Source organism: Macrotis lagotis, chromosome 7, assembly GCF_037893015.1.
Source record: "Macrotis lagotis isolate mMagLag1 chromosome 7, bilby.v1.9.chrom.fasta, whole genome shotgun sequence".
Lineage (NCBI taxonomy): Eukaryota > Metazoa > Chordata > Mammalia > Peramelemorphia > Peramelidae > Macrotis > Macrotis lagotis.
Window position 1 is genome coordinate 61,611,509 of NC_133664.1, and position 17,865 is coordinate 61,629,373.

General features: G+C 36.7%; 1 protein-coding gene across 6 annotated transcripts in view; it reads right to left on the bottom strand.

Moving 5' to 3' along the window:
• PIP4K2A (phosphatidylinositol-5-phosphate 4-kinase type 2 alpha) overlaps positions 1-17,865 on the bottom strand; it is a 326,382-nt gene that overhangs the window by 197,812 nt on the left and 110,705 nt on the right. The window contains exon 1 of one of the 6 annotated variants that reach the window (XM_074192982.1): positions 3,102-3,380. The exons of 4 other annotated variants lie outside the window; for them this stretch is intronic. In XM_074192982.1, coding sequence (XP_074049083.1) covers positions 3,102-3,134 — 33 coding nt within the window. In that variant the 5' untranslated portion in view covers positions 3,135-3,380. Of the gene's footprint in view, positions 1-2,439; positions 3,041-3,101; positions 3,381-17,865 lie in introns of those variants that run through there. One more of the 6 variants, XM_074192980.1, reaches the window with a different exon arrangement.

Here is a 17,865-nt window from a genome sequence, read left to right on the forward strand (position 1 = left end):
CTCCAAAGATACCGTTTTTTTTTAAAGACCAATGGCTTGGCTCTGTTACAACTTGTAAGAAGTCATTTGTCTGCTCTGATTCTGTTTCTCTACTTATAAGATGGTAGTTATTACTACTAAGTGTGATATTTTTTCGGGGGGGCTGACTACATAAAACTGTAGTATATTTTGAAAAATGGATAACTTTGACAATTTTCAAATAATGATGATGTTGTTTTGATCTGGCTACAAAATACAATAATCACAAGGTCATAGGAAAAACTGGAAAGAACCCTAAAATTTATCAAGTCTAGCACCTTTCATAGCTCCTTAGGGATATACAATTTTACAGCACTACTCCAGAGCCTAAGACAGAGAAGTCCAGAAACATCATCGGAAATAGAATTACTATTGAAATTCAGGAGTTCTGATTACAAATCTACAAAATTACAAATCTAGCTCTGATTACAAATTATTTTTAAATGCTTTAGCATTTTTCTTTTCTTTATTCCTTGTCTATTTTTTTCTGTGAAAAATTCTGTCAAAAGGAAAATTCATTATTAATACACATCCTAACTTACTGATAGTGGACAGAGCACCAGCTCTGGAGTCAGGAGGAGCTGAGTTCAAATTTGACCCCAGACACTTGATACTTTCTAGCTGTGTGACCTTGGGCAAGTTGCTTAACCCCATTGCCACCCCCCAAAAAAGATATAGATGCAAGTGATGTTGCCAGTATCCAGCAGAGCCTCTGACATATAGTAGGTGCTTAATAAATGCTTACAAAATGATTGGAAGCATGTTGGGCACCATGCTTTAGTGATCACAGATTTAGAGATCATCAAGTCTAATCTGCTTGATTAATAGAAGAAGAACCTGAAGCTCTCAAGATGATAGAGGTCTTAAAAAAATTTCATACATTTGGACTGGAAGAGGTCTTAAGGTCATCATTTTATAGATGAGGATACCAAGGCAAAGAGGGGTTAAATTAACTGTCCAGAGTCAACAGCCAATAAATGTTTGAGATGGGATCTAAACCCAGGTCTTCCTGGTCCTAAGTCTGACATATTTACTATGCAACTCTCCACAAGGTCCCAAGGCAATAATCAGTCGATCAACATTTATTTAGTACCTACCAGTGATAGTGCTGAGAGAGAAAATTAAATAATTCTTAGTCTCAACATGTGTATCACACTCCAAGGACCAGAGCCAGGATTTCAATGACATAGGGAATGAGAGAAAAACAATGTAGCACAAACAATGCATCACCTAGGAGTTAGAAGTCCTAGATTTAACTTCTGATTCTTTGAATTGGTTTTGTAATTTTGAGCAAATCAAAAATGAGCATCATAATTGTACTAGCTTTCTCATAGGATGCCTTTGTAAGCTTTAAAGTCTTGTAAAAGGTAAACTGTTGTACACAGGAATTTTTATTATTAATAAGAGAAAGGAGAAAGAATGAATGAGATAAGAAGCCAAGTGGCAGATACAAGGGAGAGGGTGGAACATGGGAGGCTTAAGAAAACTTGAGAATTGGGAATTTGTCACAGGTCAGAAAGGACCTCAAAGACTTCACAAAAGGCAAGAACAGGCAGCATCTAGAAGAAACTGCAGGACACATGAACCTGAATTGCCTGTCATCTGTTTTAGTAATAAGGCAAGTTAATTCTATCACAAGTTAAGTTAACTGAATGTCACAAAGTTGGATTGATAATATAGTCTATATAGTTAGTATTTTGAAGTTTCCTCACATTGCCACAGAGTTTAACTGTGCACTGACCTGCCTATTGATGTTGAATCACAAAGGTCAAAATGGCAAATTCTTAGTACCTAGCTCAAGAGAAGTAAAAATGATGGAGGAAATAAGGACAAAAACCAAAGGATGAGAGAGACCTTAGCCTTTTTGACTCCCCTACTGGCTGCACTGAGAACCATCTCAGAACATACTGAATAGCGAGTTTCCCTTAGCCTCATTTTATGCAAAACCCAGCTCATAATCCTTCTTAACTCTATAAGGAGAGAATTTAAAAGTTTCTAGATCTAGAGCTGGGAGAAATTATTAAATTCAATCTCATTTTATAGATGAGAGGGTCTTTATCACTTTTGATTCCCTGAGTGTCTGCACTGAGATTTATTTAAAACATACTGGAATCCCAGGGTCTCCTTTAGTCCCATTTTGTGGCAAAGCCTAACTCACAATCCTTATTTCTATGAAGACAGACTTCAAAGGATCATAGACCTTGAGTTTGAAGAGACCTCAGTCATTAAGTTCAACCTTATTTTACAGATGAAGAATCTAAGACCCCAAAAGATAAAATGATTCACCCTCCTATACAGATTACACAGGGAGGAAGTGTCTGATAAGGTTTTGAATTCAGGTCCTCCGACTCAAGAACCAGTGTTCCCTCCACTTTCCCATCTTCCTACCTCCCACTTCCAGTACAGGTCTTCCTATCTCACCTCTGAGCAGCCTGAGATTTCCCTGAAACCACTCCATGCCATTCTTATTCTTGGCACCATAGTCTCAGCATTTGCAGTTAAGTTTATATATGAAGCTACGTTAAGTTGGTATCCTAGGGCAGAGACATCAAATACTACTCCAATGAGTCTGAATCATGTTGAATGTAACTGGAAAATATTTAACAAAATAAATGAAAATACAATAGATACATTGTATAGATATTATATATCTATATGATAATGTTAATATATGATTTTATAAGTCAAAAGCCCACGCTTTAATGATTCCCTTTCTCTTTGAGTTTGAAACCTCCTATTGTAGATTAAATAAATGATTAATTTTTTCCCTTTCTGTTACATGTTAATCTCTGCTCAAAATTATTCTCTTTGCTTTCTAGATATCACCAACAGAATACATGCCAGTCATGTATAATAAAACTGCAATGGCTTAGCTCTGAGAGTCTTGGCACTTAGTAAATGCTCATATTTTCTCTCAGACAAATATTGCAGTAGTAATGACATTCTAATTCAATTGTGTGATAGACTCCTGATTTCAACAGACACACCTGTTAAATTCCAAGAAATAATATTGCCTGTTACTTTTCTTTATCATATTATAAAATTTAAGAAAGAGGAAAAAAATCAATGTAATTACCACTAACTTTAAAATTATTTTCAAGGCAGATGAAATTCATCAACTCGACTGGGTAGCCTGTAGTTCAGTATGAAAAAAAGGTGATATTAATGAAGGATTAATTTTCAATTATGCTGGTTATCTCAGTAAATCTCCTTTATGCTGCTTCCTGTGCACACAAAATGAAAGAAGACAAAGTATAAATTTTTATTCATTTACTGGGATTTAAAAACCAGCAAAATTATTGGGCTTTGTTAAAGGAACCAGGAAAATACTTTGTCTTATCTTTGCAAATATTAATCTGCTAAAGAAATCTAAGAATTGCAAAACGAAAACGAAAACCTTGAATGATCAAAGTATAAAAAACCTTGCAAACAAGACTATCTAAAATACTAAGTTATTGAAAAAAATATAAAATAACTATAACTGAATTTCAACTCTATTGATATTGAAGATTGCCTTTTTAACACAAAGGTACTGAGTTATTATTTCCCAGCTATAATACAGCATATAATAAAAAATTCATTATGCAATACATAATTTATACCACATATACTGAAAGTTATAACATAATGTTTTTCAATATTATGGATCTGTGACAGAAATGAAACAAAAACGGTGGACTACTGTAAAACGTTTGCTGCCGTGGCATTGATCATATTAAACTATTTCCCCATTTGAAAATTTTTTTGGATCCAACTGGAAATCTATTCCCTTTCTGAATTGTTATGAGGCAATGAAGGAAAACAAAGCTGTGCCCTGAAGATTCTGAAATGTCTGCTTTTGCTATAGACTCTTCCTTAGAGAAGGAATAATGACTGGCATCATCCAAAAATTAACATTCCCTATTCCTGGCTAGTTGGGGAACAGACAGTCTACTCAATGCATACTGAACTTGATATGCACATGCTGGCTGACAACTCATTTAGGCAGTACTATGGATGGAAACGAGAGGGTGTGGCTCAATATTACTGTGTTCAAATGTAAGCTCCTTTCCTGGGTAGTTCACAGGAAACCAATTATACACTATCCTTAAAACCTTGGTATAACACATTCCATCCATTTTAAAAAAAAATACTACATGTTTTAAATTGACATCCTAGAACAATATTTCAAGCATCAGTAGTACCATGGTGGACGTTGTTGGAGTAGTCTATATCAAATAATAAGAGTTTCAGGTTATCTTTTCCAAGGAGTTCTAAAGGAATAACTAAAACTATTTGCAAGGCAAAGGGGTTTTTAAAAATTACAAATATCATCTTAAAAGGAAGAAATTATTTGTACAACATTGTTCATCAAAAAGTATCTGTATGGCAATGTGTTCATGAAATAAAATTATAAAATGGTCTGCAATGGGAAAAAATAATCCATCTATGCTTCAGAACTGATTCAGAAAAATCTGCTAACAAAATTGTTGAATGCAGAAAATTTCTGGATATCTATGAGTTTATTTTATAAGATGTCTTGGTCATAGTTCCTTGAAGAATCATAAAAAATTATTTTCCAGTGGCAATGGTTAAAGGTGTTTTATTATTTCTTTTATTGAATGCAATTGAGTGAAATTCTACTTGCAAAAAGTTGTTGTTGAAAGCATTTCTGCAGATATTAAAGCAAAATAAAGTTACTTTATGACTGGTGAGTAGGGAATTAGAACACAGAATATTCTCTGTATTAAAACAAAAAAAAATTCCCATTGGACATTGGTACTTGACAGAAGAACTGAAGAAACTTTAAATGTACAATCAGACACCAGTCAATGTTGCTCTCTCTCTCTGGGGAGAGGTTTCATCAACAGCATGCCCAGCAATCCAATCACTTGTGATTAATTCACCTATAATTGGCAGGTAAATTCAACTGGGCAGAGACAGGCAGTTAGAATTAGATGGCATTTCTGATGCTGATTATTAAAGACTAGGCAATTGTTAAAAATATTCATCACTAGGATCGTTTCTGAAGTTTGTGATTACTTACGTATCCTATGATAACTGTCTACTACTGCTGATATTTTATGAATATCTTAATAAAAAAACAATTGACAAGCTGTGTGACATTGGACTAGTTATTTAATCGCATTGCCTCACCAAAAAAAAAAAACCCAACCCAAATAATAATTCAACAAACTCAATTCTTTTCTTAAATCAAAGAGAAAGAATACTATCATACCAATAGACCCATTATGGTGGTAGCAGTATAATAAATTGCGAGGCACATGGCAAATTTGTTGACTATTGACTTCATGTGCAAATATCAAATTGATATGTATACATTAGTATTACTTTGACCACAAATATTCTACTTATTCCTCAGTACTACGGGGAAAAAAAAAGATGCATTTGGGAAGAATCGATGGAATTACAAATATTTGTGCATGAGTTGGAAAAAAATGACAGAAAAGTCAGATAACACTTTTGAAGAACTATGAGTTTCCTGAGGTATGTTGAGTATGATAAGGTAAGGTCTGGGGGGTAGGGGTCAAGGGAAGAGAGGAAGGAATATCAGAAGATTACACAGTACGTAGTGATTGGGAAATTCCCTGTGAGTTTTCCTTATGCCTGCATATGAGAACTACTTTTATGTCAATAAAGAGAAAAACATGTGACACCTCAAATTTGGAGTGCAAAGCATATTTTCTCAAAGGTGATTTGCAGATATGACAGTATTAGAAAGTGTTTCCTCATTCAGATTAATTATAAATTCAAAAAACTGTCCTTTCAAGATTTTCAGACAGGGAGCTGTGCCTGTGAATATGTTTGCATGGATGCTGAACAATCCTTGCTGACCAAGGAGAACAGTATTTAAAATGACCTTAGCACTCAGTTCCTTTCTCAAAAATGCAATCTCAGATTATACATAAAACACTGACCTCTGCATTAAGCCATCAAACACATCAGCCGCTACGTGAGAAGCACTATTTTCTTTTTTCACAATTTTCTTATGACCAGAGTGTCACTGAATGGGAAATGAGGAATGGCAATCTCATTCTGCTTGCCTATTAGCAAATACCCACTGAAGGAAAAGATGCCAGATGCAATCCATTAACAGTGTAGTGTTCAATATTACATGGCCTCTTTTTTGAATGACTCAAAGCTTTAGTAGACTGGTTGTGGGCATCTTTCAATCATGGCAGTCTCCAGGTGCTGGCCATCATTTTGAAACCATTTCTTAACCATTGTAGAGATGTGCAGAGCTTTAAAGTCCTTGTTATTAGGAATAATACAAGAGAATGTCTTTTGTGGACACAAGTGCTACAGAGATAAAAGAACTCCCTTAAGCAGATATGCATGTTCTGTTTGAGTTCTGGCTACTTCTTGTCTTTGCTTTTGTTCAGTCATTTCAATTGTGTCCAACTCTTCAAGACCCTATTTGGAGTTTTCTTGACAGAGATACTAGAGTGGTTTGCCATTTTCTTCTCCATCTCATTTTATAGATGAAGAAACTGAGGCAAACAAGGATAAGTGATTTGCCCAGGGTCACCCAACTGGTAATTGTCTGAGGCCATATTTGAGCCCAGGAAGATGAATCTTCCTGACTCCAGGTCAGGTCCTCTATCCACTGTGCCATGTAGCTGTCCACGTACCTCTCTAATTCTTATTTTATCATCATTCTTGTGGCTTATAATCATACACTGCTTGATGGTTTGCAAAGTACTTGTCTTCACAGCAACCCTATAAATTAAGTTTTATTTTATAGTTAAAGAAACTGAGACTGGGGAGGTGCTAGTAACTCTGAGCAGCATGTGACACTGCTAACCAGGGGAATGCTGTTAAGGAATTCTCTGATGTTTTTGGTTAATCATAGTATCTCTCTTCCTGGGTTTTCTTCATCCTGTTTTCTACTGTCCAACCACTCCTCAAGAGTTCTTTGTTAGAACATTATCCATGATCTAATCTCCCTAACTGTGGATATCTCCCAGGGCTCTCTCCTGGTTCCTCTTTTCTTTCTACATCCCTCATTTAGTGAGCCCACCAGCTGCCATGAATTATCATCTCTTTTCAGATGACTTCCAGATCTCTCTACTAGCCCTAGTTTTTCTACTGAACTTTAAACATTTCCACCTGGACATCTTATAGGCATCTCAAACTCAATATGTCTCCAACAGAATTCATTATCTCACCTTCTAAATTCTCCCTAACTGCAAACTCCCCTATTTCCTTTGAGGGCATTACTATTCTTCCTGTCCCCCAGTTTCAATGCTTCTCAAAGTCATCATCTACAAAAATCCTCTTTAAAAAAAACCTCTCAGTTACATTCTCTTCATCTCCATGAAGTCTACTTGCAAATGCTTGTCACTAGCACTGTAATACAAGATAATCAAACACCCTGTTGCTTCTTGCTGCCTTTTGGCCATGGAGAAACCAACTCCTTTATTGAGCTTCACAAAGAGAAACTCTGAGCCATCCTTCTAGCGACTTTCCATTTGTATTTGTCTTTTGGTTCCATTCAAAGTGAGAATGTAAGTATCATCATGAAACAGAAAGAGCACTAGATTTTAAGTCAGATTCTGAGAAACAAAAATAATATCTAAGATTTAATGAGTACTCACCAATTAGTATCTCATTTGATTCTCACAACAACTCTGCAAGGCAGTTGATATTATTACTATCCCCATTTTACAGATGAAGAAACTCAAACAAGGATTAAATGACTTTCTCAAAGTCACACAACTAGTAATCAAGGTGGGATTCAAACCCAAATCTTATTGAATGCTCTACACACTAGTTAAGTAAGTTGCTTAAACTTTGAATCTAAGCTTCTCCATCTATAAAAATGAGGGTTTGGAGCTAAAAGACCCTAAAGTAATGACTCTTCTAACTCTTAATCAAGGACCCATAATATGATTCAATTCCTTTACAAGGATTTTGTATTTGAAGTTAAATTTTATGGACATTCTAAAAAGATTCTTAACAACTTCTTAATACTTTGACAAGGGTGTTAGGGGAAAGGAGGTCTTATAGTCTGGGTGCCATTTCACACTTCTCATTTGTTTTATGGATTTCTATGGACCAAAAAAAATGAATCAACACGTTGGTCTTTCCTGGTGACTTAAACCAGACCTCAGAAAACAGTCCAGTGCCAAGGACTGCAGTTCAGGAATATCCAGTATGGCAAAACGTACCCACCAGGTATGCACTCCAGAAGCATAGTATTCCAGAACTCATGGTCAACTCTATGCTGTGATCAGGCACCAGAGTAGAACTTTGTGGAAATATTATTATTTCTATAAACACTCAATTTATTAATAGTATCCTGGAAGAGTATGATTTTTTAAAGATTCATTCGCTGTTTTCCAGAAAAAATACATAGACACACATACACATATACACAATATTGGAAAAAATGCCTTATCTTTTTGCGATTGCTGTGAGAAAGGAAGAGGTATGTATTATTAGGCTTCTTTTGTAGATAAAGAATAAGGAAAACACAGAGAAACCAAGTGATTTGCCAAAAGTTACAATAAATACTAGTAAGCAGTCCTGAGGTATTCTGTCTCTTATTCAAAACCCCTAGATCATCGTTTATTTTTTGAAGATCACAAAGAGACAATTTACAAAATAAGATCCAGATGTCTGCCGTCAGTCAGAATCATAATCATTAATACATACACACTAGAATATGACCCTTGGAAATAAGGTGGTACCATTAATTCAGTAGAAGGTAGTAAGACATGGCAGAGACTATGGCAGGGCAGAAGGAACTGGAGCCAGAAGACTCAGAAACACCAATGCCAATATAACTACTGGCAAAACATTTAGCCTCTCTCTCTGTTTCCTCCTTTGTAAAATGAGATAGTTGAAGTTATTCAAACTTAATGTCTCTTCAAACCCTAAAATTCTGTCTTTCTAAGACATCTTCTGTTGGGGGAACCAATGAAGTATACTCCTGATAGAGGACTGATGAAAGAATTCCTTCCACAGGCAAAGTCCATTGGTGAGGACAACCTAACTCTCCTCTCAGCAGGGGCAGAGTGATGACTTAGAGCATTTTGGAAGAAGAATTGAGGAGAGATGACAAGCGTTCTTAAGTCAGAATGAAAATGGCATTTCATAGGTTCCAGATGTGTTCAGCACAATTGCAGCAAGAAAGAAAATGCACTATTTAAAAAGAGGAGGCCAAAGGATATGTTATGGTTTTCTAGTGAACGTTGTAAGAATAGTCTGCTCTCCAATGAGAACAGAAGACTTAATTTCACAAGACTGCTTGTGTTTCTCTCACAAAGGAAAAAAGACATTTAACAAGCACTAATAAAGCATTTCCTATGTGCCAAATATGTACCAAAGCATTCAGACAAGGTTGGTTGGATGGGGTGGGGGGGGGTGAAGACGAGAATCCTGCTTAGGCAGGATATTTGGCAGAAATAAGGTCATGAACTGGTCTCCATGGAGGTCTACCACAGGTAAATAAATATGTGTTCCATAGCCCTGTCTGTCTTTATATGTACGATGGATTTTAAATATAGATTTTCTTTTTCTCTGTTACAACAAACACATCTTAATAACAATTTAGATAAGCTGCCAGCTGGCCAAGAACCAAACCTCGATGTCTGCAAGAGAGCTGAATAAAAGCATACAGAAAACCATCCACAATAGCAGCGGCAGCAACAAAGATAATGAAATACAGAATCCTTCCTTTATTTACACTTTTATTTACATGTATACAAATAAATTGGTGAATCATTTTAAGTGTGCTCATCACTTTTCTTCATTCATCTGGAGGGGGGAGGGGAAGGGAGTAGGAAGCTGTCATCCCTGAAGGATATAGTTGAAACAGATGTGTATTTGTAGAGCAGGGGCTTAGAGAAACAACCATATGCTGCTGCACCATGGTTTAGATTCATAGGATCCATATGTAGCATAGGTAAGTCTATAAGAATCCCTAGGCTTCCAATTTTCCCAAGGGTCCTTTAGAATGCAGCCACAAGTTTCAGCACTAATACCACATCATAGATCATCGGGTTACCGCAGCACACTTCTCCATGTCTCTTTTAATGAATTCACATGCAGAGGGTCTTGAAGGAGATTTCCATTTCCCTCAGGTCACTGCTTTTCCCTCTGGATCATTCCCCATTACCATGCCTTCTCTACTTTAGGAGGCAATGGTGGAGAATAGAAACTTGGACCCGCACCTCTACAAGATATAGTTTAGATTAGGAGTCATCTCAAATCCTGGGGTGATACTCCTCTGGTCACTTTCCATGATACTGAGAAGCTGAAAGTGGTAAAAGATAAAGAAATCAGAATAAATAATCATAGATTGGGGAATGGCTAGAAAAATTATGATAAAAGAATATAATAGAATATTAGTTCACATTAAGAAAAAACTGCATACAGAGAAAGATGATGACATGATGCAATATGAGATTATATACAGTGGCTAAAATTATGTAAATAGAAAGAACAAAATAGGAATTGAACATATGTACTTAGAAATGACTAAGCTTTTCCATGAAGAAGATATATAGGGATGCATCTCCTTTCTCTTATAGATGGGTAAGGAACACTATTGTATGTACTTTTAAAACTTGTTTAATGTATTGGCTAGTTTTGCTGAATTGCCTCTCCTCTTTCAATTTTTATTTATTATTAAAATAGAGAGTTGCCTGGGTAGGGAGGATAGGGATAGGTTTTCAAACAAAGGTGATAGAAAATTTATCAATAAACTTTTTAAACATGAGTTTGAATAAACCAAGATCTCTATGTTAGAAAGAAGGTCTTAGATATGTTTCTTCCATTCTCTTGTTTAAAAAGGATCATTTTATAATTTCCCCCAGAGAACATATAATAAGGTAAAAGGATTAAGATTCTGATATTTTCAAGCCTTGGCAGAAGTCATTTTAGAATCAAAAATCTATTTTTCTAAAGAAGATAAATGAAAAGATAACCCCACTCAATTCCAATTTAGAGACTAGAGATCTAGTACATTACATACATTATATGAACATGCAAAAATGACTTAAATTTTGCTGTTTTTTCTTTAAAATATTACTTTTATATATGTATATATAGTGTTATACAAGCAATTATATATATGTATATGTATGTATGTATGTATTTCTCCTATATAAAGAGATGTGTATGTGTGTGCTTACTCAAAAATTTCCCCTCTGAGAGAAGGGAAGAGGAATAGAGGGATACTGAGAGAAATTTTAGTGTTGTACAAAATATATCAAAACACTAAAAAAAAAATCCAGTATTTATTAAAGTGCCCATTTTCAAATGAACAAATGCTTTTCTTTGACAAATTCTACATTTTACTTATCTATATAACTGTCTTAATAGGAAAGTTATAAAATGAAATCCGTGGAAGGAACCAAAACAATATTTGGAGGAATCTAGAGCCCAAGACAGCAGGAAGGCACCCTAGGAAACTTTTTTCCTTCCTCTGCCTTTTAAAATCCCACCTATCCTTCAATGCCTCACTAAAGTACTTTCTTCTCCAAAGTCTTCCTTAATCTTCTCAGATAGAAATAATCTTCCCTTCCCTCTGACCTTGAATAGTATTTGTACCTGTTTTATTCTCCTTTTATGTAATTCTGCACTATAATTACTAAATAGCTATCTTATATTTAAGATATGATAATGCATTTGTATCATATCCCATTAGATTGTAAACTTCATAAATGCAAAAACGGTATTCTTTGATTTATGAGAGACACAGTAGTACCCCCATCAAATACCCACTTAGAATTAAGTAGCATATCAGTAACAGTGCCTAAAGCTTGACTTGGGAGGAATCCTAAGTCTTTCTGTCAAACTCCATGAAAAGTGGCTACTATGCACATTTGAACTCAAATTCTCAAAAGTCCTTTAAGCAGGCGGAGGCTGAATTTTATAAGCAACCAGGCAAGCTGTTTGGAAGACTTAGAAAACCAAGTGCTGGGTGTGTATCTGGTAACCAGGCTAGGGCATAGAAGATGATGCCTCAAGGCTATTTTAAGCTTGAAACCAGAAGGAAGCAGAAACTTTTCCAAGTTTAAGAGTCTTAATATCTAACCCAGACATCATGTTGATAGATGCACTTTAAGGATCTGAGGCACAAGCAGTGTTTCTCTATCCCAGTGTACTTTTAGATTGTTATTTGGAGATTTTTCAGCTTGGCAAGTTGACACAAATACTGCTGATACATTGATATGATCCATAAAGGATTTACTTTCATTAGTAGAATGAATAAAGAAAGGCAGTACAGCCTAGGGTGAAGAATGGGAACCTTGGAGTCAGGAATATCTAAACTTGAGTTTGTTCTCTCTCTCTCTCTCTCTCTCTCTCTCTCTCTCTCTCTCTCTCTCTCTCTCTCTCCCTCCCTCCCTCCCTCTCTCTCTCTCTCTCTCTCTCTCTCTCTCTCTCTCTCTCTCTCTCACACACACACACACACACACATACACACACACAAACACTGACATAGACCAGCACATTCTCTGTTTCAAGATCATTGTGAGAAGCAGGGGTTCCCTTTGCCTATGAAAATCAAAGTTCTGGTGCCAACCCTTCTAAGAGGGATGCTAAGGCAAAATGAGTTCAAATCTAAAATAAACTGATGCCTTGAGTGATATAGGACAGAAAATATGAAATGGATCACAAAATCAACAATCACAAGAAGTAAAATGGAGCAAAAAGAATCGGTACCTTTAGGACGCGTGCTTCCTTGTTGTTTTCAGATGTTCAATGAATCCCCTCCATCTGCATGCCTTCGCTCTGCATGATCACCTTGTGCTTAAGATGGATGACCATACTTGTCCATTTAAGTTGCAGCAGGAACAGTACACAGCACTAATTTGTTCACCTTGTCTTGTACAAGTCAAGATTTGTTATTTCTTCTTCGTGTAGACTCCTATAAGCTAGATTCACTCAAACATGCCGATTCTTTAATGGACAATCAAGCATGCTGAATGGTTGATTTTTCACATTCTCATATATTTTAAGTCAAGATAGAAGATACCTATTAAATCTAGTTCACAGATAATAGAAACATGTTAATTACTAGCAGCTACCAAATTATGAGTTGAGGGCTGTTTCGGGCTCATCATGTCTTTTTTTTTTTAATTTAATGCCTTCCTCAATGTATTCTTTACTTATAGTCCACTAAATACAATTAGCTTGGGTAGGTGCCAAGAAAGAGAAAAGAAATGATCATTTTTAAGGCTAGTGATCTTTTCACTTTGAAAGCTGCTAAAAAAAAAGGAAAAACTGTACCCAAGTTCTCATAAAAATGAGTGGACATACTTGTGAGTTTCTCAATTGATAAAATCTGGCTATTTCCTCAGGGAAATTCTAAGCAACAGGTCTGGACAGATAAAGTAATAACATGCACATATGTGGGTCCCAGCATGTGGAGAGACTGAGACTAAAAGATCTTTGGAAGTCAGGATAAAACAGTATGAAATTTCATTGAAATGGATAATATCTTAGATGAAATTATTTTAAGATGAAATATTCTCTTTTAACACACATTAAAAAAAAGAGAGAATGCTGCCTGGCTCCTCCAGTTGAGCCACTTGCATCTTATTTGGGTTGAAGCTCATGAACTCAATCAGGGCAAAATAAAGTATTCATACAGAGAAAGTTGGGTAAACAAAAACATGCAACTTATAAGTAAATGAAGTGGCTGCTTGTGCACAACGGAAACACAACAAAAGCTCAATGACCAATGACCAGTTAGAATCAAAATGATAAAAAAGAAAGGAATAGGGGCAGCTAGGTGGCACAGTGGATAGAGCACTGGCTTTGAAGTCAGGAGGACCTGAGTTCAAATCCTCCTCAGATACTTGACTCAACTCCAATTGCCTCACAAAACAAAAAAGAAAGAAAGAAAGAAAGAAAGAGAAAAGAAAAAGGAAGGAACTACTTAAAAAGATCTAGCACAGAAACTCTGAATTCTCTCCTGAATTGGTAACACTTGATTTTGAGTATCTCATTTCATTTGCTGTCTGTGTGGGAGACAGGTAAAAGAGGCATTATTAGCCCCTCTTTTCTGAGGATGCTTCAAGAAATAAGTGAGTTGTCCATGGTCACGCAGCCAAGAAATGGTAGAGATGGGATTTGAATTCAGGCTTCCTAACTGCCAGTAAGGGAGGCTATACATGTTTGATACTTACTGCCTCTCAGTGATGTCCTTCACAATAGAGGTCACTCACCTCCTCAATCCGTGACAGGGATAAAGCTACTGATAAAGATTTACCATTATTTTGCAGATGCCCATGACTACCTTCCCAACAATTCTCTTGTCAATATTTAGGGTAACAGAGTTCCTCGAATTTTTAATCAGGCAACTGAGCAAATGTTCAAAAATCTTCTCAGTGCTCTCTGGGACCTCCTTTGCTAGCCCTTGAGTTGTCTATTTGACATCTTGAAGAATGAGAGTTGACCTTGAGTTATTCATAAAGAGAGGATGTATGCAGAGGTAGACAGAGGGCTGGAGTATTCCAACAGCTGAGCTTCCAAGACAAAGCTGGACAATGGTAGGAATGTGGCATGGCTCATTCTAATTCAATTTGACCCCATTCTCAAGGTTTGGTCAGTAAAGGGCTCATCCCACAAGCTCATTTTCATGATCTCATACACTGAAGATCTTATTGACACATCCTCTAATTCTATTTGCAATCCTTGCAACCTAAAGCCTGTGTCAGTCAATGGGTTTAGAATGAGAGAGACCAGGTTAGCTCTTTGATGGTCTTTATACATTTATAATTGGAAATTCATTACTTGTTTCTCAAAGAAAGAGATTCATGGTGCCATTCTTCCTCTCTCTTCTATAAGTCTGGAGTGAGACTGTTTATCTCCACAGTGGGAGGTCCAAGATTAGACTGAGCTTCCAGGAGGGTGGGGAAATTTTAAAGGTCAATTTAATTAGCTCATTCTCATCACTAATCTTTTATATATCACATAAAAATGTCATGATTTAGTGGCTGTTTCTCCCTTACCTCCATTTTTAATATCCAATCATTTTGAACATTTAAGTATATTAAATTTTAATAGACATATGTTTTCCCCATCCAAGTAATTCTGGTCTCCAGTTTTAATATGTAGTTTTTAGCTATGTGGAAAATGATCATGGGGGGAGGGGAAGAGAAGGGGCAAGGGGGCAAAGAAGCTGTTCTACTAAACCTTCCTTTTGGAACAGCTTCTAGTACTGCTAAATGGAGTCAACTTATAAAAGAAAGGATCCTTAGATCCTACTTTGATGGAATAATGGAATAATGATGATGATGATGATGATGATGATGATGATGATGATGATGCCTTAAATGCTTGGGATGGGGTTAGGAACACCGGCCTCCTTATGATGAGAACAGATTTCAATATTGCTCCCCTACATTTGGCCACTGAATCAGAGAATACTGGGGCTTTAAAGATCATTTATGAAGAAACTGAGGGTCTAAAGTGAGTTGCCCAACACCACATAGTAAGTAGAATAACCAAGACTAGAACCTAGGTCTTTTAACGTTTAGCTAACTCCTCTTTCTAGGAGAGGAAGAGTTCTAAAATGTACTGAAAACCAGAAAAGTGTTGAAACTCTGACTGGAAATCAGAAGGCCTGGGTTCAAATCCTTTGACACATACTCCCTATGTGACTGTGGGAGAATTATTTTATACCCCTGGATCTTAAGTTTCTTCGGGGGGGAGGGCTAAAGTAGATGACCACAAAGTCAGACCTGAATTTGAATATATAAGTCCATAGTTTTAAAAGAATTTTAATATTTTCATTCAAATTTCTTTGAAGGGAACTAGGAGGTTGAATGGCTAAAGGGTAAGACCTAAGTTCTGATTGAGCTAGCTTTGATCCTGGGAAAATCACTTAAATTCTTTCAGTCTCTTAGGGGCCACTAGGTGGCATAGTAGATAAAGTAGCAGCTCTGGAGTCAGGAGGACCTGAGTTCAAATGTAACCTCAGACATTAATGATTGCCTAGCTAGGTGACTTTAGGCAAGTTACTCAAACCCCACTGCCTTAAATTTAAATAAATAAACAAACAAATAAATACAATTCTTTCCTTCTCAGTTTCCTCTTTTATAAAATAAGGGTGTTCAAATTTATGCTAAGATCCCTTCCAGTTTTAAAAGAGATGACCAAATGGCCCTATTTAAGTGAGTGTGTGTATATATATGTAGTCTTTTAGACTCATGGGTAAGTGGAAGTGAAAAGAACAAATATGTTACTAATCACTAAATTCACATTTTACTCAACATTTGCAGAACATCATGGAACATCTATGATGTGGTCATTATTTTTGAATGGCTTTCAATACAAAGGGAAGATGAAACACCCTGACCAGTGCAATAGTATTTACTCATTTTAAAAAGCAGAACAAAAATAAAATCCAAGAACATGATTCCCAAGGGAAGGGAGGTGCTGCAGGAAGGCTAGTGCTCACTCCCCCCATAGCCCAAAGGTCTTTATTTATTCAACAATCAATTATTCAGCTGCTATCATTATAGACCACTGTGAAAAAGGTGACAGAAAAAAATACAATATTAATTAAGAGAGAGTCCCTATTCTCCCAGCACTTAAGCTAGCAGGGAAGTTATAGAACATACGATTGCTTAACAGTCAATATAAAACTAAACAAAAGCCATAGTCTGGGTAAGAGCATAAATAAATAAATAAAATTTAAAAAGAGCATAAAATGTTTAAGTAAGGATTAAGAAAGGAAAGATAATATCCAACTGGGAAGACTGAGTAACATTTCTTAGATCATTGGTCACTATTTGGAATCACAAAGTTCAAATTCTTCATGTTACAACTGAGGAAATTAAAGAGCAATAAATGTGTAAGGTAGCATTTGAACTCAGATCTTCCTGACTCCATGCTAGTCACTTAACCTTTATGAAGTGAATACTGTGTACTGGACACTTTACAAGTATTGTCTCTTTTGATTCTCACACTGACCCTGTGAGGGTGGTGCTATTTTGTATGATCCATAATTTACAGCTGAGGAAACTGAGGCAGACAGAAGTTAAAAGATGTTCAAGGTCACATAGCTAGTTGCTGTCTAAGGTCACATTTGAACTCAGATCTCCCCGACTCCAGGTCCAGCACTCTACTCACTATGCTACTTAACTGGAGATAGAAAAGCAAAAAAGAGAAAACTAACAAAAAACACCCTAGTTCCTGCTCTTAAGGAGCTCAGCCTACTGGTGAAGACAATATGGAAACAGTGCTTAAGGAAAAAAATGCTGGATAAATCTCTGAGGTAAACTCTGAGGAAAAATATCAATATGAAGGATGCCTAAGAAGGGCTTTTTGCAGCTGAGACTTGAGGGAAGCCAGGAGCTGGAGATGAGGCGGGAGGGCATTGCAGGCAGGGCGGAAAGCCAGTGGAAATGCCTACAGTAGAGATGAGGTATATGTTGTATCAGAAGAACAGCCACAAGGTCACTGTCCCTGGACTGCAGACTGTCAAGGGGAGCAGGGTGTGAGGGTAACTGGAAAGGTAAGAGGGTGCCAGGCAAGGAAGGGATTAAAAGGCCAGGAGTTTAAATTTGATCCCAAAGGTAACAGGGAGTCTGGAGGTTGCTGAATGAGGGTGGTGAGAAAGATCAGATCCAAGTTTCAGGGGGATCAGTTTGATAGTGAGTAGAGGATGGTTTGATACAAGGAGAGGCTTGAGGCAGGGAGACCAAGCAGCAGAAGTGGTAAGAAGGGTCAGCCCCAGGATGGTGGCAGCGCCAGAGGAGAGAAGGGAGTATGTCCTGGAACTGTTACAAGGGTGGAAACAACAGCCCTCAACCACTAACTGGTTATAAGGTTGGAGAAAAGTGAGTTCCCGGTAATATCTAAATTTAAACCCAGGTCCTTCCT